The 24,934-nt window shown below is 36.4% G+C and overlaps 2 protein-coding genes across 3 annotated transcripts; one reads left to right on the top strand and one right to left on the bottom strand.

Annotated features, from left to right (window-relative positions):
• Positions 1–281: 281 nt before the first annotated feature.
• On the bottom strand, positions 282–11,583 carry lonrf1l (LON peptidase N-terminal domain and ring finger 1, like). The gene is made up of 12 exons (XM_043247268.1): positions 10,829–11,583; positions 9,145–9,260; positions 8,162–8,284; positions 6,788–6,988; positions 6,443–6,668; positions 5,943–6,051; positions 5,382–5,496; positions 4,829–4,950; positions 4,375–4,533; positions 4,128–4,290; positions 3,300–3,452; positions 282–1,959 (listed from the first exon to the last, which is right to left on the bottom strand). Exons 1-12 carry the CDS (start codon positions 11,451–11,453, stop codon positions 1,801–1,803), a joined length of 2,271 nt encoding a protein of 756 aa, XP_043103203.1. The 5' UTR covers positions 11,454–11,583; the 3' UTR covers positions 282–1,800.
• Positions 11,584–12,905: 1,322 nt separating this feature from the next.
• On the top strand, positions 12,906–23,906 carry LOC122351102 (low-density lipoprotein receptor-related protein 8-like). 2 transcript variants are annotated; one of them, XM_043247975.1, is made up of 12 exons: positions 12,906–13,026; positions 14,447–14,797; positions 15,176–15,295; positions 15,714–15,839; positions 16,283–16,454; positions 17,041–17,256; positions 18,104–18,222; positions 19,970–20,109; positions 20,352–20,496; positions 22,041–22,115; positions 22,541–22,695; positions 22,923–23,906. In XM_043247975.1, the coding sequence occupies exons 1-12, from the start codon at positions 12,963–12,965 to the stop codon at positions 22,974–22,976; spliced, it is 1,737 nt and encodes a 578-aa protein (XP_043103910.1). In that variant the 5' UTR covers positions 12,906–12,962; the 3' UTR covers positions 22,977–23,906. The 2 variants fall into 2 exon arrangements, with proteins under 2 accessions (XP_043103910.1, XP_043103911.1); XM_043247976.1 differs by having other exon boundaries at positions 22,876–23,906.
• Positions 23,907–24,934: the final 1,028 nt, after the last annotated feature.

The following is a 24,934-nucleotide window of genomic DNA, read 5'->3' as shown; positions in this document are numbered from 1 at the left end:
GAATGGATATATAGTAATAATAATGAGAAGATTTTTATTTTCAACTATTTAATAATAATAAAAAATAATAAATTGGGCTCCAGCATCCCTGCAAGTGGCCTGAAAAATGGATAAATTATGATGCTACTACTACTACTGATAATAATAATAATAATAATAATAATAATAATAATAATATTAAAAAATTTGGCTCCATAAACTCAACTTAAGACAATTGTTTTGTAAAATGTCAAAATTGTAGAAACAAATTGAATTTATGGCTAAATAATAATAAACACAGATACAATGAAAAAGATGTGCATTTTATTTGAAAATTGACAACTTAAATACTTGAGCAGAGCTGTAAAAAAAAAAAAAAAAAAAAATTCAAAACAAAATGATTTACATACAACAAAGCCATTATCTGACTTATTTTACACACTTAAAAAGGATTTTGGCCAAGAGGCAAATAAAGTAAATTAAACCACAGAATTAATTCTCTGTCAACAGGAATGCAAAAAACCAAGCCGATGCATCATACCATAGGAGCAGAATGCAACAAGGTATTATAAGGCAAAAGTTAGTCTGCACACAACAAGCACCACACAGATATGAGCTAATGAGTTAGCATTCATAACTGTCAAGATTCAGAATGCTTGCTGGGTCTCCTTTGAGTATGGTGCTGGTTGCAGCCAACGATAGTCAGTTTTTTTTTTTACTTGTCTACATCTGTCAAAATATTGCAAATTTCCCTTTGTTTACACAAATAAAATACATCAATATCTCAGCATCATTCTTAAAAATGATTTCTAAAGAGTTTGACAAAGAGCAGCATGTAACTAACAGAGACGCTTGCAATATGGTGACACGTCGATTTTGCCGTTTTGACTGACCAAAGCAAACCCACAGCAAACGAATGATACGTCTGAATGAGAACGAAACTACCGAGATATTTGGAAGTCCTAATTATTTCCCCCGACAGATATAAATCTACGCTGAACAGTCCCACCTCTGAGACAGGACGGGACAGCGCGAGCTTCATTAACGTCCATTCCTGCAAACGTAACGCAAATGCTTCGTCAGGGTTTTCTCTGTCTTAGGCAACTCAGCTTTTGTGCGACAACGACTTGTGCGAAAGCTCGACTGGATGCTCGGAAGCGATATTTCTGCTCTTGATTTTCCAGAGTATTAAGAGAAAAACAAAAAAAGATATTCAAAACGGTCTTGCCTTCTACCTTGGTGAGCAGAAATCTACTTTGAAGATTTTGTTTTTCCCTGTCGCTTCAACACGCACACACACGCACGCGCACACACACACACACACACACACACACACACACACACACACACACACATACACACATACACACATACACACATACACACATACACACACGCACACACACAAAGCATGGTGTGATCATGTTGAAATGCTCTCCAGCAATATTTCTGCCCTCAAAGCACTGTATGGAGGCTACGGGCATTAGACGGAAATGTGGTGTTGAGTATGTGACGTTAAGTAGATTGTTTCTCCTAAATGAGAATGGACAGGCTGTTCAACAATAAATACTACAGGGATCTGCACAAAGAAAAGTGGTGATGAACGGATCGCTACGCGACAACAAAAAACACTTTGTTCTTAGAACCCTCTCGGCGTGAATTACATCTAAGCCCACAGATAAAAATCCGCGAAGGGCTTTGAGTGGAGTCTCCTTGAAATCTCATTAGTTCTTCGTCAGTCAGCACCATAGAGTGTTTGCATGTTGGCCAGGAGAAGGACACAGACATTAGCTGGTGGAAACGGAGTTCTGTGTGGAAGCTCTAGTCACTGGAAAGGTTCTGCAGGTAGGTGAGGATGTGCTGGATCTTGACTAGTCGCTCTTTTAGTGTCGTCATGGAAAGGACAGACAGCTGGTAACGTGGATCCACAGGAAGAACAGCTAGCAGCCACCAACAGCATGCTGGACCATTAGGTGTAGCCTTGAAAACAAAGAAATAAAGAAACAGTGTTATTCAGACCAAGATCATGTACTGATACAAAGTACACTTGATGAGTCATATCCTAAAGACAAGTAACGTATCTATACTGTACTGGTTCTCTGCTGATATTAGAAATCAGTTGATACTGGAAATATATCAGCCAATGTTGAATATTTTTTAAACGTGCTGCTCATTTCCTCATTTATATATTTAGAATACCTTCAGCATCTATAATTCTTTTAAAATATCTTTTTATAACATTTTAAAAATTATATATATATATATATATATATATATATATATATATATATATATATATATATATATATATATATATATATATATATATATATATTTATTTTTAAGTGTCATCTACTGTCATTATTTTATTTCCATTAGTCACCAAGGCATGTTATTTTTTTGTATAATATTAATATAATATTTACTTTCTAGTTAACACTAACAATAATTTTATCTAATACCCAGTTCAATTTATTTACATTTAAACAATTTTAAAATGTAATATTTTGTTTTAAAAAAAAAAAAAATACATTTTTATACTGTACATTGAAATGTTATGATGGCTAGCATTTAATACTTCTGATTTTATCTTTTTTTTTGACAAAATATTATTTAATTTTAAATATATGCTCTTCAGTTATCAGCCATAACATAACAAAAAACTAATAATTACATTATATAAATAATGATCAACTCATTGGCTAGAATTGGTAGTGGTATTGGTATTATCCAGTCCAGCTTTTAACTTTTTATCTCAACATGAGCAGGCAGATGAAGTTTCTGAACACTACTGATGTAACATTTTACAGCTATGTTTCAACTCAAGAGGAAATTCTAAATACAAACTTTTGTTTAATCTAAAAAGATCAAGTACATTTAGTTTCCTCAGAACATGAGCTCTTTATAATCATGCTTTCGTTCCGTAAAAGAGAAACTAAAGTTAATGCTGACGAAACTAGCTTGAACATTTGTACAAATACTATTTGTATCACAGAACAGGCCCTTCAAATGGACCATATAAGGCTCGGCTACCTTCATGAAGCTTACACAACCATAACCTCCCTCCGTTATTATTCAAAGCATGCAGTCTCTTTTTGGGACAACACGCTAATATGTTTACCAGACAGTGTGTGCGCGTTTGCAAGAGCTGCCAGATTTACTTCCGTTCTTTCTGACACATTTATGATGTAACGGCACTTATGCAAACACAACCCTGAATGCACTTTGACCTACTTCCTCTCATCCAGCCCGCTGTAGGGCAAAGAAAGGAGAAAGACAGAGCTTCTCTCAGTAGTAGGGATTAAGAAAGCGGGAAATACCTGGATGTCAGCCTCTCTCTCTGGCATGGGCCCAAAATGCTGCAGGATCTGGTTCCGGAAGCGGTTCTCCAGGTTCTGGAACCATTTACGGGCCTGATCATACACCTGATCATGTAACACTTGTAACTTCTCCAAATCCTCCTCATCATTGACCTACAATGCACAAAACTGATCTTTAAGCTCCATTTAAAGTCTATAACTATTACAATTGCAAAACAATTTTCTTAGAAGAAAAAAAAAAATGTCTATAAATAAAATAAATAATCGTTCAACTACAAAGAAATATCAGTTGGCTTTTTATGATGTAAATACTTTTTCCATAACTACAAAACTAAGGAGATGGAAATTTTATTACATTTAAATAAAATATAATTTACTTTTCTTAAAGAAAAAAAAAAGCTCAACAATGAACTTTTCCTGCATTCCTTTACATTAAATCCATCAGAGGTGCAAACTTTCTTAGAAAAAAAACCTTTATGAAGTCTATAAACTATAACTGCAAAAAACAATAACACTATTTATTGTTTTCTCTATTAGCAGAATGTTTTTCATACTTCTAAAACTATGGTGCTAAAATTTAAGTACATTGTCAAAAAATGTTTATAAAACCTTTAAATATAACTACAAATTAAACCCCCTCCCAAAAATTATTATTATTTTTTTTTTTTATACTTAAAATCCTATGGTAAGTATTTTAAATACATTTAAATCAAATTTAAATTTTTTAAAACTTTTTTTTAATTTCCCTGTGTGCTCAAAAAAAAATACCACAGACATTCCTTACTTGCATTCCTCTACATTAATTAAAAAAACATGAGAAGTGCATACTTTCATATCCTCCAGATAATCGATGTTGGCTATACAGTATCCATCTCTCATTCCACGTGAGAGGACGCGAAACCTCTTTCCTCCGATAGTATCCACAACAGAGCGCCCATCTGGGAGGAAATGCACGCTTCGGATCTGGAGCATGCAGCCGTAGTCCACAAACCTTCGTATATCATAAGATAAATGTCAGTTACACAATCCCACAAACTGAATGCTCACGGTCTTATGAGATTTTGTGCACACGTACCCTTTCTGGGAGTCGCTGATGCACATGCCGAACTGACGTGTCCCGGTTTCCATACAGCGTCGGATCATGAGACGGTATCGTGGCTCAAAAACATGAAGGGGGCAAGGCACAGTAGGGTAGGCCATGGTACAAACAAAGATGGGCACATTCTTTGTTAAACTGGGGAAAGACAAATAACATACATAGTGTCATTTGAGTGCTTTCGGCAGATTAGATGCAACGAATAATGCAAACAGTATGTGAAGCAGGAATATGATTCACAATAAACTGCAACTGCAAGGTAGCCTACATGTTTATTTTTTTATTTGGATAGATTGAAACCAAAAGATTATGCATAACAAATGAATATTAATGAATTTTGGCATCAGTGCAAAAGCAGCTGCACATTATGTAACAAAACATAACAATCAATCTGACTGGATGATTCACATTCGAAGCAGTCGTGCAAACTTACTCCGAGAGCTCTTTTGTTTCCTCTATATGCAGCTTCAGTCTTTCTGAATGTTCCTTGGATAGATACTGCTTAATGATGTTATCCAGCACTTGTGTGATTGTGTACTTTCTGAAGGCAAGATACTGTATGAAGAACCAAACAGAAGAGGAAGAGAAGAGAGTTGCAGAAAGAATTGGATTGATTAATAATGCTCGAATCATTTACAGTAGACAACTGAAAAAAAGACAAAAAAAAGACCATCTCAGTGCACTAGAATAAAAATCATTGAATGGCCTGAAGTCCTGTGATAACATAGGTTAAAATGAACATTATAATGAAAACCGTAATGTTTGGATACCATGTAATCATTTTTAGCAAACATTTTTACGGGCTATAAAAAAAATATGGTGCTAAATCTTGAATAAATTGGACTTGAATAAAAACACAATTTTATGAATTTAAATAACGCAATTAACCTAAATATAAAATAAGCCTTGTTGAGCCCTAAATTCAGCTAGAATTAGTTGATTGTTGCTTGCCATGCTAATGCACAGTCTGTGATTTTGAGACAAACCTCTTTCAGGCTTTCTTTGCAAAGAGGGCACTGGGGATTGTGGTCTAGACAGCGCTCCAGACAGTTTTTGCAGAACGTGTGGCCACATGGTGTCGTGACAGGCTCATAAAATAACCTAGAAAAGAGACAGGAGATTATTTTTTTGTTTTACAAGGGAAACATTACAGGCTCTTTCAATTATTGTGTCATTCATAAAATATGGTTTCAAAATCTTAAGTCTTATAAATTTTTTACTACTTTTCAGAAAATAACTTGCTATTAAACGCATTCCTTTTAAACATTTCAAATATACATTTTTCAAAAAATACATAAAGAATTCTCAAAGGTTCTTTTTATAAAATATATATATTTTTAAAAACTATTTTGCTATTAAAAACATAGTAACAAAATAAAAAAGCAAATACATTAAAAATAATTAAGATCTCTGCGAGAGATATTTTTATTTTATATTATTCCTTCTAAAAGGTTGTACACAAGAAACAGTGAACTGATTAATTGTACATTTCTTCTTTATTAGGCCCTATTCTTTATTTGACTCTAGAACACACACTTTTCCCTCACCTCATACAGAGAGAGCATTCGAAATCATTTGGGTCCAGCAGGTCTTTTGGCAAGGTTCGAAGGAACTTGGTTTCCTCGGTAACCACGGGAGTAGCTGCGCTAGCGGTCGCTGAAGGAGAAAAGTTGAAGAGCGGAGAGATGAGGACACCACTTTATTTAGGGCAAACTCAAACTGCAGACATTTTCAGCTGATGATAATGCATTCATTATAGTAATACATTCTGCTCACAGGGCCAGTGGTAGTAAGGCAAACTCAAAAATGTACATATTTTAAACACTGACTGATCATTGGGTTGGCTGAACAGAAAGCTGAGTATTTAGTCTAAGGATTTCCTGTATAATATATATATATATATATATATATATATATATATATATATATATATATATATAGTTATTAGGGTCAGTATAGTTAGTATAGTTTGTGCAGTCAATACAGTAATTGCTTGGCTTTTTAACCTTGTGTTGGCATCATGTTCTTATCAGGCGAGACGACTTACCTACTTGCTTTTTATATTTACTGCTGTGGCTGTAAGCCACGCCAGGCCCTGCTTCAGACACAGAAAGCTTCCTCTTTAGCAGCACGCCTTTTTCTGGGTCACCCAACTGAGGGGCGGAGCTAACTCTTTTAAGCCCCTCCTCTACAGCTCCGGCTATCCCATGAGCACGAAGTGAGTGAGCTCTGTTCAGGCCGGAGCGCTCCAGACTTTCAGACCGACCTGGTTTCTGCAGACATAGAAAAATGAGGCGTTAAAGTATTAAGTACTGCTAATGTCACTGCCAACTAGAGCTCTATTTTTAAAGCTCATTTAAAAATAAATGGTTCTAAAGGGTGACCAGCTAACCTCTGAGGTCGTAGGGGGCTGGTGGAAAGATGCTGCCCATGTTTCAGACTGGTGCTGGGCTTGCAACTGGGTCTTCTGGTCTCGATCCTGGCCCTCGGAGACCAGGGTTTTACTGCGCAAGTGTGAGGAAGTGTTGTGGGTTGTCTCTCTCAAACCAACCTTGACATTATCACAGGCTGGAGCCAACAGGTCATGCAAGATCTGAAGATGAAGAACAAAAAAGATGGAATAAAAACAGGCAGTTTAACAGATTACAATACATCTAAGAATATACATTCATATATACCTTGAAAAGTTTTTTTAATAGAATTCTTAAATTCTGTGTCAAATTAAATTTTTTTAAATGTTGCATTTCCTGAAAGTTATTATAAAAGTTAATTTAAAATAACAGTTATATATATTAATAATAAGAAAAACTTTACATTACTTTTCATTTATTAAACGAATGCAGTCTTGAGGGACATAACTTTTTTTTTAATTTATAATAATACAATGTTGCACTGTTAAAATGTTGTACACGACTAATCTTTCTGCATTCTGCTCAAATTAAGATGAATAGATGTCAGGAATTAGGCACCTTTAGCTAGTGTTTATGCCTCAGAACGGTCATTTAAGACACCAGTCTTTGTTAATGTCATTGAGAGATCACGATTTCTCCTTTAAAATAGTTCTCAGTCTTAATGTAGGCCAAAGTAAAGCACCTAATTACATAAGTGAGTGTGTTTTAAGCCTTCTGTAAACACACACACACACACACACACACACACACACACACACACACACACACAAAGACACATTAAGAACACATTATGCAACTCTCACTGCGTACTTTCTTCGTCTTTCTGTGGGCACAGGCAGAAAGTCACAAGACCTCACCAGTAATAATTATCTTACATAATTTAATTATGGTCCATAACTGATACGAAACAGCAGTTTGGCCACAGCACATTACCATAAGTTGACCTTTAAGAACACAAATAACTAAAACTGTATCTAACAGCTCTGTCTCCAGTGCACTGACCTCTGACCTACAATATGATTCAACACTGAGCATCGTGAGACCATACCTACTGAGCCAACAAATGACTTTATATAGTCCTGAATAAACAAAATACCTGATAAACCCACATGCTCTCATATTATGGCCAAAGCAGCTAAGTAGCAAAATGCAGACAACTTGATGCTGTAAGCCACGTCCACTAGACAAATTATAAATAAAATATACATAAAACATATAACTTATTTATATTAAGATATATTATAAAATAAAATAAATCTGAGATGATGTCCTAGCTTATTTCATTATTCATCTGATTTCAGATTTTTATGGTCATTTACAATTAATTAAACTGCAAAAGCAGAAATTAAGCTCACCAATTCCACCTCTTGCTTGGCCTGATAGAAGTCTTCATCCAATGCCAAACACTGAAGGAAGACCTGAAGAGAGTCATCTACATGACCCATCTCTTGAAGAATTTTTGCTTTCCGGAAATATCCCTGCAAGAGAGAGACAGATCAGAGTGAATTTATCTTCCAGTAGCACAGATGCTGTTTTTGGGTTAATCTGACTTGAATGGGACTGAGAGTCTAGTCATGTTAATGGCCTCAAGGCTAATAACGGGGCTAGACACTCCGAGATAAATACACGCTCGGGTGACCCACATCTTTGCCTTATCCCTACCTGTCTGTATCTCCTTATCTCACTTGTCAGCTTGGCAAACATCCTTTATACCTTAATCATGTGTTTAACACAACTACATCCCCTCAACCGTTTTCCTACATCAACGCAAGACCAGAATAAACGTAGTAAAAAAATATAGGTCAGAAAAGATGGTGCTGAAATTCCCATTTCAAACGAATAGCAATCATCGGTACAAATAAAAACGAACATTCAAACATACTCATGGTCAAGGATCTACAAAAAAAAGCAAGGCTAAATAATAAGGATAGCCCTTTTCTGTGACATAATCAGCAATGTTGTTGTGAAATCTGCTGATTAAATAATATCACCATGGTAACATTTTCTATTTGTCAACAGATATTGTAATTTAAAATACTGCAAACAAGTGAGTAATGCTTTGTAATTGTTTTAAAGCAAAAATTGTATGATTAAGTGACTGGGTCTCACTTCATTAAAAACATTAAGCAAATAAAAAGAGGAGTTTATTTATCGGCAGGATATAGCAATATAGCTTTAGCTATTATTGTAAGTGAGAAAAAACACCCCATGTAAATATATAAGTTTGCCACCTGTTTTTAATGAAACGATTTGGGCATTTAAATCTGTGCAAAAGCATACTGATGTACTGTAAAATTGGTCATCAGTAGTCGAAATTAGTTGAAATTCATCGACATACCTCTGGGGTTGGGGTAGCAATCAGGCAGGACTCCCAGTTTTCTAAAGCCTGACGGTACTGCTTCAGTCCTCTGTGAGCCTCGGCATGGCACACCCGCACCCACACATTACTAGAGTCTGAGAGAAAGAGAGAATCAGTGAGAGACCATGAAAAACACAAAAAGCACAGATCTATTCCACCGGTCCATCTGACATGCATTATAATAACATTACAATACTTCAGATGGCATATACTAAACGTATAAGATCAAGAAGAGACATTTGCTCACTGAAATGCAACCGGAATAAAAGGAGAATCGATGTGACTCTGCAGCAGCACTGCCTTTTTTTTTTTTTTTTTTTTTTTACAAGGGCAAATGAGGACACACTGGGAGACTGCCGCACTCTGATTACACTGACTCTCTGAGATACGTTCAGAGACTTCATGGACCTGAACCAACCCTTTTATCAAGATACGGATCAAGAAGACAGTGTGACAGAGGGTTATCAAAGACAAAATGTCCCAATTTTTGTGTAGAACGACCAGAAGGTTTTGACATTATGTAGCCGTTATGTAACTTCATTAACATTGTCAAATATTTTCTGTCATCCACTCAACAAAGGTGACATGGTGATAGATTTGCATGAATCCACAAATCAAACACCGTGGGGCAAGACGACCCCTTGGCTAAACTTTTGCAGTATGTAAAAGTGACTTTTGACTTTCTTATTTAATATTTGCAAATACAAAATATATTGCAAATTGTGCTTTGACAATTTCATTAAATAACTGGATAAACGATGACAGACAAAGCAGAATCCCAGTAAAAGAGATTCATCAGTAAGGTAGATTTATTCTTTAACTTACATACGGTCATTATAATATTTACATATTTAAATTATTTATTTACTATGAAATCAAACTGATTGATTTCACTTAATGGCCTATGTATTCTAATTAAAAAAATATGTCTGAAATGTACAATATATATTTATTAGTTTATTTGCAAACAGATTACTGTATTTGATCGTGTTTTTTCATTGCGCATTCCAGTTAATTTCAATCAAACTGCAGCTGGGTGATTTTGATTAGGTTAAAAAAAATTATAAAACCGTGATAACATAATAAAAGCAAAATTGCAAATAAGCTCTTGCAAGTAAAAAATAAACTTTTAGGTCTTATTGAAAAATGTGCATGAAATACGAAGCATGCATGACCATTCAACTCCAGCATGACATTGCAGCCTTTTCAAATTCCAGCTGTTGCCTAACAAATGCATGTTGGTATTTAGAACACAGGAGAGAACATTAGACGGCCCTTAGACATATTTCTATTGAATAAATAGCAAACACCTGAACATTGTGGCCATTACATACTGCTCTACTTGTTATTATCAAACTGTTTGCCTCAGATTACAAAACACTATGTGTCACGACCTGCCTTACACAACGCGTGCCGAGTGCGCATGCGCCATGCGAGCGCGTTTTGTAATAAAGGCACTCGCCGGTTACATGATCGCTGAGGGCGGGGCTTATACATAAGTTACGGCTGTCAATCCAAATGTTGGTCAGTGGAACTCTCTGTCCACCCTCGTACCCTTTATAAAAAAAACATTATCAGACGCGTTATGACCTAGTTACCTGGCTAACGGCATTACTGTCAGGTTAGCAAATACCTTCAGACACAGGCAAGGATGTGAACTTACCAGATTCTAATAACTGACTGGTTAGTGCAATAGCATCGTCGTAATGTTTCCCCTTCAACAGGCTTTCAGCTTCCCCTATACATTTAATTCTTTTCACGTCTCCGGGGAACCACTTCTCTAAAAGTCCACATATGATCACATTTTGTCGGGGATCCCCGGGCCTTCTCCTAATGTCTTCGCTGCACAGTTTGCATTTGGAAAAAGTGCCATGCTGTAAACATCTCCTACAATACGTGTGTCCGCAAGTCACCGTCACGGGCTCGGCTAAGAAACTATGGCAACCAGGGCAGTCAAATTCACAATCCTGCGTCCAGTTCAGCTCACTTTTCGCTGAATGCTCTTCTGATTTCTTCTTGAAGTTGCGCAGAACGCATCCGACTAAACTGCTCAGCTGGTCCGGCCGGACCGGGCCACATCGGAGGGCCGTGGAAAACATATCGACAGCTTCTTTGAGACGGTTTTCCGACGCTAAAGCATCGGCTTTCGATAAAACTAGCCGACGGTGATCAACATGGTCCTCCTCGTCCCAGTCGCCTCCTGTTTCAGGCGCTATAAAAAACCTTCCCCTTTCCTCCAAAGCATATCCTTGGTCTAGTCTTCGCAACGACATGCTTGCGAGTGACATTCACAGATAAGTTACGCTACCGAAATAATAAATAAAAAAAATGTCAAAGCATTCTTACAGTTCTCGGTACAGGAGAACGCATTGACTCGCGGTCCTGAACATACAGCCGTTTTGTCCGCGAGTTACGTAAAAATAGCGTCACGTGAGCAGCAGCGAGCGCGTCTATTGGCTGCCGCGGCGCGTTACAAAACACAAAACTCTCGAGTTTTGTAACTCGCGCCCGGCGTCGCGGCGATCGGAGGCTGCCGTGAAAGAATGCATGAATGCAAAGATGTGAGTGTGCCATCGGTCGTCAGCGTGCCATGGTTTTCGTGCGGCGCGTTTTAATGCAGAAAAGGAAACGGCACGATCTCCCCTAGTCACCAACATCAGGAACTGTGATAACTCTTCTTTTGTTTCACTGATGGGTGATTGCTAAGAAAAAGGAGATGGGTATTTTCCAGCGTCAGTTATGCATTTGCGTTGCCCATATAGGTTGAACGTCTGGATCTGTGTTATTGAAGGGTGTTAAGTCTGTAGGAATGTCGGTAGTCATGTAATATATAGGTCAACGCACATACGTAATTCCATATTGCACAAGAAATAAATCTGATAGCATTTTCCCTTGCAAAGCATCAACAGCCGATAAATCAGAGCGCCATTTATCGTGAGGAAACAACAGTTTAATATTATTTTAATAAGTTTATGTTTGCACGTTTTGTTTGCAATAAAAAGTTGTATTATTGCGGTTTTAAATTACCTTTTGCCGGTTTAAATGACCTGTAACTATTTGATAAAGCTAAAGATTTGAAAAGACTTATAAAGTCCGTTCTTGTAAAGTTATGTTAAGACGGGATTTATGTCATATAGGCTATTGTAACGGAGTGCAAATGTAGACCGTCACACTATGTTTATCAATATGTACTAAATATGTGCGAATTGGGGTGTCGCTGCAAAAAAATAAACAAACAAACAAACAAGAAACGATGGAGACAGAAATAAATATAGCCTACTTTTAAAACGTGCAATAGCTATATATTAATGATCAATATTTTGTAGTGTAAGTATTGCACAAATATAATGTTAAGGTTTAAACATGCAGCTTTATATAGGAATGCATAAATAAAAAGTAACGAAGGATGAGCAGAATGAGTGAATGAAGCTCACAAAGGTTTCCTAGCAGAGTTTAACCAAAGGTACAGTTCATTGCATGTACACACACACTTATGAACATGGTTCACACGTCTTTATTTTTAACTGTTTTTTTTTAATCTATTGTTTTATCATTCAAAACCAAAGTAATTTGTTTGCGTGAAGTGTGTTACCAAAAAATGCTTTAAAAGAGCTATCCGTCTGGACTGATATTCTGTTATATAATACGACGACATTCGTACATTTAAGTGCGGCTTGTTATCCCAAAACTGTCTGGGGTCAACTTTATAATTTTTGGGGGCGATTACGCGTTCCGTGGGGCGGAAATGACGTCACTGTCTCGCGACAAGCGTGCACCTAGAGGACGCCGAGCAGGGCATGGAACACATCGGTGCTTTACTACTGCTGTGGACGTGTGTGTCACGTTTACATCCAACAGAAGGTAAAGGACGGTTCGTTAATCGGTGTGGGCAGACGATAATAAATGCATGTGTCTAATGCGTCTGAACGCGTCGGTAGAGTTCACACTTCCCTATTGGACCTCGCGCTGCGCGCTACGCTGTCGCGACATCTGATTGGATCGGATGGCACACGCGGCTGTCAAACTCGAAGTTTTGATGTGCCTGATTTTATTGTACAATATATATCTATATTTTCTTACTTTCGAAATTACTATAAAGCGCATGCACTTTAGCATGGATGAAAAAAAAGTATTTTCACTAAATTTCATTTTGCGCGTCATTTGTATTGACAAATGCGATTCCACGTGCGCGCGTGAGCTAATAGACAATAGTAGTCTAGATTGAACCCTTAATAACGACAACTCCATCATTCCATAAAAATCTATCATGAAGGTATTATATAAACTGGATTCTCCTTGCTTATTCATTTGACTTGAATGAAGATCTGATTCTGTTCTGTTAAGAATTCTTAAGTGTGTAAACAAACATAATATCCTGGACAGCCCATATAAAGTGCATAATCGTATAACTTTTTTATGTTATTGCATAACGTTAACTTTATTCACTATAATGTAAGGTTCCACATTCCTTTTCCCCCATTTTGTTCATTTCAAAATGAATGTTTAATAAGAATTTGAATTTAGAAATCTTGAAGACTTTCAGAGATACAAGCATGCAAAAAGAATATAGCACTCAGGTATGTTCTGTGTAATTGTGTTGACACAAAAGAGATGCATTTCTAGTTTTAGCATGAAATACTCTTCAGACATTCTTCTTTGAAAGAAAAAAATATTGATGGTGAAATGAAGCTTCTCGAAGCTTTCTTCTCATCTTCATCGTGAAAAGGTCCATTACTCGAAGCTTTTTAACACGTTGCACACCGATGACATCTAGTGGTCAAAGCTGGGAAATGTCCCTTTGCCTTCGACGTGTCCCAGCGGTTTTTAACCGTTGTAATAAGTTTGTGCCACTAAAACCTTATTCAGAAAAAATGTCTTTAACTTAGTAACGTGATCCTTCAGAAAACATTCTAATATGATGATTGATTATTAGAAAATGTAAGTCTCCTCTGCCAATAAAAGTCATAGCTATAACTCAATTTAACACATCCTTATCTAAATAAAGGGTTTAATTTCTTTTAAAAGTAAAAGAGTTAAACATTTACTGACCCCAAACATTTGAACAGTATTGTATTGTTAGAAAAGAAGAAATTCTATTAGAATGTTTTTTTTTTCCATCAAAAAAATAAATCCTGAAAAAAGTATTGCAGTTTTCAAAAAAATATTCAGCAGCACTAATAATAAATGAGCTTATTAGAAGGGTTTCTGAAGGATCGTGTGACACTGGATTAGCTAATCTAAAAGTTCAGCTTTGCATCAGAGAAAATCTCATCTTTCGCAGGTTTTCCAAGGTGCAGCACGGAGCAGTTTGTGTGTAATAACGGCAGATGTGTGCCTCTGAGTCTTCACTGCGACAGTGTGGATGACTGTGGAGACAGCAGCGATGAGATCTCCTGTTTGAATTGCACTGGTGGTTCCTTCCACTGTGTGGCAGCAGCACGCTGCGTTTCCTCCCACAGTGTCTGCGACGGCAAGCCTGACTGCTCTGATGGAGCAGATGAACTGTTAGACTCATGCTCACAAGCATGCACTAGGTCACAGTTCCGGTGCACAAATGGACGCTGCGTGCCCAATTCAGGGAGGTGTGACAACATCAAAGACTGTGAAGATGGCAGTGATGAAGAGAACTGTGGTATATTTATGCATAAACGCACATATATGAAGAGTTTACTCACAAAAACAGATGACTCCAACATTTATTATTTTATCATGTTTTATTGTATTAGTTATGTTTTTATAGTTATTTTTTAACCTAGTCAAAATTAATTGGAATGCGATGGGGAAAAAAAGAACATAATTTCTGAGTAAAAACATAGTTTTGCAAATTAACTTTTCATACATCTATTCTCTCTCTCTCTCTCTCTCTTTCTCTCTCTCTCTCTCTCTCTCTCTCTCTCTCTCTCTCTCTCTCTCTCTCTCTCTGTGTGAGAGTGCACATGTGCTTTATAAATGAACCCTGTTATCTATGTTATTTAAGAATTACTATTTGTCTTTTTCTCTGTTTCTGTAGATGACAATGAATGTGAGATCAATAACGGTGGCTGTTCTCATCGGTGTATTGATCTGCCTCTTGGTTTCATGTGCGACTGTCCTAGTGAAATGAGGCTGGTTCTTGACACACACTGTCAGGGTGAGCCACACAAGACAACTCTGACATTACATGATCCAGTGTAAACAATCTGTAGTGTTTATAGAGTAAACTAGAAACAGATGGCAGTCAGTGATCACATACATTTTTTCCCCATGAGTAGCAGTGTAAGAAGAGGGTGGTTGCCGAGCTAAAATTAGTATTCAGCAGCTCATGATCTAAACGGTCAGGTCATCTCCATGTGAAATAAAACCTAATCATTTAACTTAATATGTGACAAATTACTAATTACATTTTTAAATACCACTTAAAAATATATTACTCTGGTATTCCAAATTTCTTTGGATATGCTATAATTTGCTGTAAATCACAGTTGTCTTCAAAACATAAAAAAGGTCTATCAATGTGTCATAATAGATTTAACTTTTCCATGTAAATATGTTGTTTTTTTCACTTCCAGATGTGGACCACTGTCTTGATTCAGATGTGTGTGATCAAATTTGTGTCCATAACAATGGATCTCTTGCGTGTGAATGTGAGGAAGGGTATGTGCTGACCGCCGGGACTGGAGAGTGCAAGTCTACCGGTGAGAGGAAGATTTACATGTAATTGGCCTGTAAAGACAGTCAAGATTGCATATCTAGACATTTTTCTATATGTATTTGGCTCAGTGTCAATGTCATATTATTATTTTCCTATTATAGTGTTTATTATTATATTATGATACAGCATCTTATTAATCTTAGTTTGTTTCTAGTAGTAGTTGTACTAGTAGTTGTTGTTGTAGTAGTAGTAGTAGTAGTAGTAGTATTTGTTGTTGTACTAGTAGTAGTAGTAGTAGTTGTTGTTGTACTAGTAGTAGTAGTAGTATTTAGTTTAGCTTAGTATTTTTAATGCGGTTTTAAGAAATTGTAAGTAGTTGCAAAGGCCAAATTTTAATATTCTAATTCTCTAATATTTATTGTTTGTTTCTGCTTTAATTTAGTGAACGAAAAATGATTTTGCTTAGCACTGGTTTGGTTTGTGCAGGTGTTGCTGCTCGTGTGGTGGTCAGCACTCTCGAAGGTGTTAAATGGATGGACCTCAGCGGTTCTGAGCAAGGAAACGTCACACATATAAGAGCCCCACCAGGACCCGTTTCTGCCCTTAATGCAAATAACACGTTATACTGGATCATTCCTGAGAATGACATCATCTACAGGTGCGGAGCCAGATTAAATACAGACTTATACCCATTATTATTATTAAGGCCTAATTGCTCAAATTGCTCTGACACAAATGACCCGTTTCCCACAAAACATTCATTGTTTTTAACCACGTCAAAGGATTATTTCACTATCCTATGTGAACCTGAGAGGACGAGATGTATTGAAAAACTAAACTATGTGTCCTTATATATTCTGGGGTTTTTTTGTGTGTGTAACATATTTGTTGTTTTTTTTCTTATCTTATTTACTGTACACCTTATCACATAGCTGCCCTTAGGCATGTTTTTCTGTTGTTGTTGTTTTTTTTTCATTATGTCAGAAATGTCAAGGAGGCACCTACCTGAAATACAGTACAAAGTCAACAGAGAGAGTTGGATTGCCCCTCCTCATACCCGGTCTGCGTGTGGCCTAAATGCGATATGTCATTAGTACCTGCCACTAATTGTGATTGGATGTTAATTTTGTTGTCCAAAGGTCCAGATTAAATGATACCAATTATTATCATTAATGCCTAAATGCGTAAAAATAGTTCCAACTCAAAACCCATTTAATTAATTTAATCTTATTTGTCTCTTTCAGGATGCCTTTAGACTCCAGTGACTTTAGACCAGCTGTGTTGTTAAAGGCCTCCACAGGCATTCTAGGATTAGCAGTGGACTGGATCCATGAGCTTCTGTACTGGGTCAGTACCAGTACTCATGCTTTACACGTGGCCTCTCTGAATGGCTCCACACAAAGTGAGCTCATCTCTGGGCTCTCCAGACCTACTGCAGTTGCTGTCCATCCGATGCTAGGGTAAAAATGCTGTCTTCTTCATTGCATAATTTTAGCTTATCTCAAAAAATAGTTCAAGGGTCCCCCAAAGTTGACACTAAAACCACAATCGACAAGCTTAGCTGATAAATCAGTGTCATTTTTTTGGGGTACCCATCCAGTTCATTTTATGTAGACACAGAGACTCAAAAATTGTTACATACACGTTCTAGTTTAGAGGGCAGAAAGGGGCTAACAAGGAAATTTACGCAGTCAACAAAAAATTTAAAGTTAATAGGCAAGAAGGAACTTCTCTTTAATCCACCTTTATTTAGCTGGAGAGGGAGGGACTAGAGCGAGAGAGAACAAAACACCACAACACTGCAAAAAGGCAGACTTGTGTCAACACAGGTATATCGAATATGGCAAAGATATAAATAAAAATATATTTATACCTTGGGACGTAACAAAATATCTGTTTGTGTTCCACGAAAAAAAAGTCATCTGGGTCAGCAAGAGAATGAGTAACTGTTCAAATTTTAAGAGTTCAAATTTTTGGGTGGAGCATGCCTTTAAGGTTGGATAGTGTTTGAATAAATGGAGTTAGCTGTCGGAATCCCACATGAAAAATTACTATACTAATTCATAGTCAGTACAATAGTGTTTTTGAACCATATTATAGTAAAGTATATTATATTGTTTCTCCTTTGTTAATGAATGCTGCAGCATACTGTAATATTAACTACACTGAACTGTAAACTGTAATAAATACTGTAGTATACTTTAGTTTTTACTACAGTAAACTGTAATTTATTGTAATATAGTATGTTCTATTTTATTGTTTCACATCGGAATGAGTTTGAACACTAAACCTGTTTTTCTTCTCTAGGTACGTGTTCTGGGCAGATAGTGCAGCGCTTCCCAAAATTGAGCGTGCCAGTTTGGATGGGACAAGCAGAATAGCGCTGATAACTTCATCAATACGTGATCCTGTCGCCATCTCTTTGGGTTAGACTTCTCATAAACAACAATCTTGCTTTTATTCACTCTATCACTTAGTGTTATAAGATTTTATATAAATTATACTGAACTCATGCTTAAATTAATACATGGATAAAACGGCTTGAAAAAATAAAATAATAATAACGATGACAAAACGGCAAGGGACCAAAACCCCATCTGTGACAGAATGTAGGAAAAAAAAAATGTTTGGAAGAAACCAGGCCCAGTTGGGGCCAGTCCTCCTCTTGCGGGACGCTCAACACTTAATTTCCAGTTAATTTTTAAACGCAGCTATGCCAGATTGTGCAAAAGACTTATTCTGTGTCTGTGTCTGGTTCCGGTGATGTGTCTGTGGGGCTCATCTAGGTGTTTGGTGTCCGATGAAGGTCATCTCTGGGTGCTGATCCACCATCTGATCTGAATAGAAACTGAGAAACTGAATAAGAAACAGACTAATATTAGCATAGATGCCATTCTTTTTATGATGCAACGAGTACATAGTGTTTTATGGGGAGTGTCCCCAGTTCCGGCTGATTTAATTAATGCAGCCTAACAATCCTTTAATGGATTTGAAAAACAGAGGCTTCTAGTGTGTTATGTGTAAGCTAGGTTAAAGAGATGTGTATTTAATCTAGATTCAAACTGGCAGTGTGTATCTGCTTTCCGAACAGTGTTGGGTTCCAGAGTTTGGGTGCTAAATAGGAAATGGATCTGATTTTGATATTCTAGGTATCATCAAACGGCTTTTGAGAATGGATGAGATGGAAAAACACAGTTTTACAAATGCTAGAAACATGTCTTTTAAAGAAAAGAAGAATTAAAAGAGCAACCATGAAGTGTTAGACAGTGGTCTAGGTTGTTACATGTGGGGCTTTTAGGTCTGATAATTAGCACCTCTGCTTTTTTCAGAATTTAGCATTAAGAAATTACTTAATCCAGTTTTTTGTTTACTGTACATTCGGTTAGTTTCTCAATTTGGTGTGTATCTAATATCTAACATGTGAAGTGTGAAAAGTAACTGCCCTAGTATCGAGCCTTGTTACGTTTACTGCTACAAAATACGATTTGAATCATGCTAAGGCACTTCCACTAATGCCAACATAGTTTGCTAGTCTTTTCACGAGAATGTTGTGGTTGATAGTGTCGAAGCATTTACTGTGCATTAATTACCAGTGTTAAATGGACTTTGAATGTCTCTGTCACTTGGAAATAATGATCCTGTTTTTATCTTGTTGATGACTAAAAACATTTGGCGAAGTGCTGTGATACGCTTGTAATGTGATGTGGTCAAGACCTGCCTGAAACTACTTTGGCCATGTTTCCCTTGCACACCTCATAATGTTCAACCAGTCAGCTTGGTTGAATTCAACAGCCTTATAGCATAAGAGTTGTATACAAGAAAAAATAGTGTAAAATCACTGAGTCATCTTTGTTTTTTTAGCTCTTTATACAAGAGGTTTCCAAGTAAGTTCAGTTAAACGTCAGAAATGAGGCAAATCCAGATTGTGCTGAAAACTGCCACAAGACAGTGTTGTCTTTATTCAGCTTTAGCCAGTTCAGTATGGATTTACAGTAGTTTATCAAGTTTAGACACGTAGTAAAGGGTTAAAAATTAAAATTATATATATATATATATATATATATATATATATATATATATATATATATATATATATATATATATATATATATAAAATTTAATTTTTCATTATTATTTATTTATTTTTATTATTATTTATTTTTTCTCATTTAGATATCCCTCGTGGTCTGCTGTATTGGGCTGACTCTGGTCTGCGCATAATATCAAGAGTTGCATTTGATGGGCAGCATAGAAAGACAATTGTAGAGTCCAACGGGTATCTAGATCGACCGTTTGGACTGGCCATATTTGAGGTAAATAACACGTCACTTTTCCTCAATATATTTTTTCCCTACCAATTACCGTAGTTTATTTTTATAAAATGTCTGCGTATATATGCACGCACGCACACATTTGTGTCCCTTGATAATGTTGAATAATATCCATATTCATATATTAAGTATTTTTGTTGATTTATGGAAAATTAATAACATATTATTGATGTTACATTGATAATGGTTTAGTGAATTTTTTTTTTAAATATGTCCCCCTGCAGAGTCGAGTGTACTGGAGTGACCAGGTGACCAACTCTATTTGTAGTGCTGACAAACACAATGGCAACATGCTCCAGGTTTCTCAGAGACTGGGTTCTGTTTCACCAGCTGGACTGGTCATCCTTCACCCACTGTTACAGGCTGCAGGTAGTCAACAAACATCTCTTACTCAACTTTTTCTTCCGTATATTAACTGTATATTTTTGGTAGAGCCACAAAAGTGAATGCACTGTTTTCTGTAAAAAGGTGTGTCACAGTAACTGTAAGGAAAACAACATAACAAATTAATATTCTGATGTAAAGTAGCTGTGCAAGAAAAAATTCAGCAATGTGTAAAATTCAGTTAAACTGTAATCAGCTCCACAGAAGACCACAGTGTGTTTCAGTCAACAGTTTTGTGTTGAAAAAAAGTTGAAGCTGCAAGATACAAACCAGCTGTAACAGAGCTTCACAGAAAGCATTGTCATTTCAGTAACCTCAAAACCTCTTTGAGGTTACGGAAATTACATACTTGTGCAGACTTCTTTTAGTGCTATGTTTATAAAAAAAAAAAAAATCCATAATTGGCATACTTCACATTTTGAATCTATACTGAAATGCATGTGTTTTTACCCGTGTGTGCGCGTGCAACGTCAGGTCATGCCGTAGGTTGGTGTCACTCATCTCTTTTCTAAGAAAATCTCTAATTTGCTCAACTTTTTAGTGAGCATTTGTTTGTGTAGATTTGTGGTTTTTAGATTGTGGTACGTTGGAGAAGCACCTGCCTTGTAAACATGTTACATTTATCTGCATCTGCTATATGGTAATTGTCAAAAAATGTCTAAAAATGGCTTTTTCAGGGGTTTTGTAGTTCAAAGAGAGCCTGTGCACGTACTAACACACTGGTTCACAAATAAATGGTCACATGAGAACTTTCCACAATGCTACATCTGATGTATGATCACACTTTTGCTGCAAAAACCACTTTTGCAACAATTTTTTTGGGTGTGTAGTTTTGTACAGTGGTTCAGAAGAGTGTGTATATATAGGTCAAGACCCAGGAAGTATGTAAAAAAAAACAAAAAAAAACAAATGCAAATGAAATATAATTTGAAAATGTGGCAACACTTTAGAATAGGGAACACTTCACTATTAACAGATTTTCCCTCATTAAATTCCTAACCTCCTGCTGCTGTTTATTAATATTTAGTAAAATAGATGTTACGTTTAGGTAGGGGGTAAGATTATGCATGTAGAATAGGGTCATGTAGAATAAGGCATTAATATGTGCTTAATTACAACTAATAAATGGCTGATATTTTAGTAATGCTAAACGTTTAGTAATGCTAATAAGCAACTAGTTAATAGACCCTAAAATGGTGTTACCAAAAATGTCTTTAAAACCAAACACTAAATGTAAAATGTATAGATAAGCTATTTAAATGATACAAGACAAGCCTATATAATGTAACTATACAAATGATTGTTTGATTTGTTCATTTTACTTTTTTGTTTGTTTATTTTTCATCAAACGCTACACTTTTTTTTTTTGGTGAATACCACTTTTGCTTGTTTTTTTTGTCATCGATTAAGAATATCGAATTACAGTATTCAGGTTTATAATGATCTTCTAATTAACACATTTCATAAACATGTTGTTTCAAATGAGCTTTACAGAAACTTAATGCTCATAATTATTTTTGCATTTTCAGGCAATGATGTGTTGCAGTCTGAAACAAGAAAAACTTTTCCAGTTTCACAATTTGCTTGGCTCCTCTCACTCACTGGTTGGTCTAATTTCTTTGCTGCAACCTTCTTGCATTCATCATTTGTGACCCTGATCTTAAGTAGCATGGGTGTATTTATAGCAATAGCCAAAAATACACTACGTCATTAGAATATTTAGTAAAGAACATGTTCCATTAAGATATTTGATAAATTCCCTACCTGAAATACATCAAAATGTCATTTTTGTTTGCTAATATGCATTGCTATAGAAATTAATTTAGACAATTTTAAATGCAATTTTCTCACTTTTTTGTTTGTTTTTGCACCCTGAAGTGTTTTCAGATAAATCTCATTTTTAATATTGACACACATGACTGTTTTCTGGGCCACGGTTCACATTTTGAGAAACGTTCTTATGTGTAATTTCTTGTAGTAATTGGACTGATGTTCCCATGATCATCTTTATTTGTTCTTCCTTTGGTAGTCATCGTCAGTTTGCTGTTAGTGGGGGCGGTGATATGGCAGCAGAGGTCTGAATTCTGTGCCCCTCGTTCTATGTCTCATCTTGGAGACGAGACACTTAAAGAATCCCAGGATCCTCTTCTGTTATCCAGACTGCCTGTAATACATGAGAATAAAGTAAGAGCCACAGTATTTTTATATCCTTCATACTTATCGATTATTACCGATATTTTAACACAAGTTAAGAAGGGGTTTTCTGAATTCTGCCTATAGCCTCTTTATTAAAAAAAAATAATACATTTTTGATTTGATGGCTAATGTTTCACAACGAAGTACAATGTTTTTGATTTTCAACAGTTTCCTGATATTTTCAAAGTGCCATAGACGATTGCTTGTGTTTTCAGGATGGCACACAGAATGGTGCAACGCACTGCCATGGACATGGGGTTTTCCTGTAAAAGGACCTCTGTGTTTCCTGTGATGGAAATTACCACCCCCATTTCCTGTTGTCAACTGAAGCGAGGCAGACAATCATCCTACTTGCAGACACATCCTACTGCAGAAAAAAAACGCTCTTAAATGCTTTCCAGATGTCTGTTTATGATTTGATAATCACAGAACTAGTCAAATTAAGCATTCAGTGAACTCTTTTAGTTCTTTAATAGAATTGTATCGGCCTGAATACCTTTTCATTTTACTCTTTAAATCTGGGCGTTCCACTTTGACACAGAACAACAAAATGTCATCATCATCATTGTGTTGTGAGTTCCAGGTCAATAAATAATTGACCGTGTTATATGGTATTAACTGTGCTGTTAGTCATTACATGACATTTCTGACTTTCAAGCTCGTTTTAAGGTGATGGGATAAGTGGCAAATGTCCATTCACTGTCGAATTTATAGATGCACAAGTTGACCAATCGTGTCTTTTGTATGTGTGCATAGAGACAAAATCAGTGTGGAACATATTTTATTTAGAGATTGACGGGTGCTGTTAATGCTTTAGAGCAGGGGTGTCAAATTCAGTTCCTGGTTGGCCGCAGCACTTAAGAGTTTTGCTCCAACACAAAACCTGAGAACATGATCATCTCGATAGGGTGTGTTTAAGCAGGCTTGACTTTGGCCATCCAGAAATGGAAGTCTGATAATCCCTGCTTTAGACTAAATTAAGAGTTATTTATGTAAGCAGAGAAAACAATGCTATTTATTCATTGTGTGTGTGGTTCGGATCACTTTCCAGTTCTCTTTACGTTGCAGTGTTGAAACTGTAAAACAGGTTTTTGCTGTCCTTTATGATTGTATATAGTTTGAAAAAAAAAAAATGGGTTGAATGCTTTTAATGACTCATGGTAAAGGGCTTGATGGAATAAAATGCAAGTTGGAAATTGTACTTTTGCCACTGTGTGTTATATGTATATTACGTTTCTCTCTTTCTGCACATTTACAGATTGTTTTATTTAAAGGAGAAGATGGAAATCACATCTAATTCTGTAAGAATATAGAAAGTAGAGCTATAATGACGATGAGAAATGCCATCTCTAAAATCGTGTTAAGTGGTTATGACAGCTACTTGGAATCTATATTATTTTATAGCTTGTAAAGGAGCAGACGTCAGCAACTGCGTAGTGTGCTTACAGTAAACAGAAGGCTGATTGCATGTTGTTATAGACAATATTGTAGATGGTGTGCTCGGTGAGAATCGTTCCTTTCTAAGTGCAGATACTTTTTCTCATGTTTCAGTGAATTTGAGGGGCCATGCACAGTTAGGTTAACATAAAGGTAACATGATTCCAAATCCCATCTGCCCTGTCTTTTGTCAAGCCCTCTTCCTTTTCTCCTCCTAGTTGTTTCCTGTTGTCTTCCTGCATCTCTCTCAATAAAATCGCACATAATAAATACCCCACTCGCAATTCACGATGGATATGAGTTTATTAAATGATTTGTAGATTGCTAAGCGCCGTTTTGGGCAATGTAAACAAAAACTAGCAATAAAATATATAAAAATATCTGATCACTCTGCATGACGCGGCGTTATTTAAACCTCGTATCACGTGTGGACGTTTGCGTCACCACGGCAACGACCGACGCTTTTGAATTGGATCAGTTACCAGCCCAGCAGTGAAAAACGAAACCGTTACTAAACTCACCGGCTCGGAATGGAACTCTTCTTCAAAGAGAACCCGTTTTGAGGGCGTTTTAGTTTCCATTACGGATCTATATCATTTCTAAGCAACGAAGAAATCTGTGTTTCTGCTAGAGCAATGGTCTCAAACTCAATTCATGGAAGGCCACGGTTACAAATCACGTATATGGCAGTGTCCTGAAAAATCTCCAACTTTAAGTTCGGATAAATCTTGGTTTTACTTTGAGGGGAAGGGGGATGTGTCCATTGCTCCAGTTTTTGCACATCCTGTTC

The sequence above is a fragment of the Puntigrus tetrazona genome, chromosome 8, assembly GCF_018831695.1.
Source record: "Puntigrus tetrazona isolate hp1 chromosome 8, ASM1883169v1, whole genome shotgun sequence".
In the NCBI taxonomy this organism is placed as follows: Eukaryota; Metazoa; Chordata; class Actinopteri; order Cypriniformes; family Cyprinidae; genus Puntigrus; species Puntigrus tetrazona.
The sequence above is the reverse complement of the archived record's forward strand: the minus strand, read 5'-3'. Positions and strand labels throughout refer to the sequence as shown.

Bases quoted from the DNA above. Each gene is read 5' to 3' on its own strand.
- lonrf1l (XM_043247268.1), bottom strand. From the start codon at position 11,453: ATGTCACTCGCAAGCATGTCGTTGCGAAGACTAGACCAAGGATATGCT. The intron at 6,052-6,442 runs GTAAGTCGTCTC...TTTCTCCTTCAG, and splicing joins TAAATATAAAAAGCAAGTAG to CGACCGCTAGCGCAGCTACT. The intron at 1,960-3,299 runs GTATTTCCCGCT...TTTGTTTTCAAG, and splicing joins AGAGAGAGGCTGACATCCAG to GCTACACCTAATGGTCCAGC.
- LOC122351102 (XM_043247975.1), top strand. From the start codon at position 12,963: ATGGAACACATCGGTGCTTTACTACTGCTGTGGACGTGTGTGTCACGT. The intron at 14,798-15,175 runs GTATATTTATGC...CTGTTTCTGTAG, and splicing joins CAGTGATGAAGAGAACTGTG to ATGACAATGAATGTGAGATC. The intron at 15,296-15,713 runs GTGAGCCACACA...TTTCACTTCCAG, and splicing joins TCTTGACACACACTGTCAGG to ATGTGGACCACTGTCTTGAT.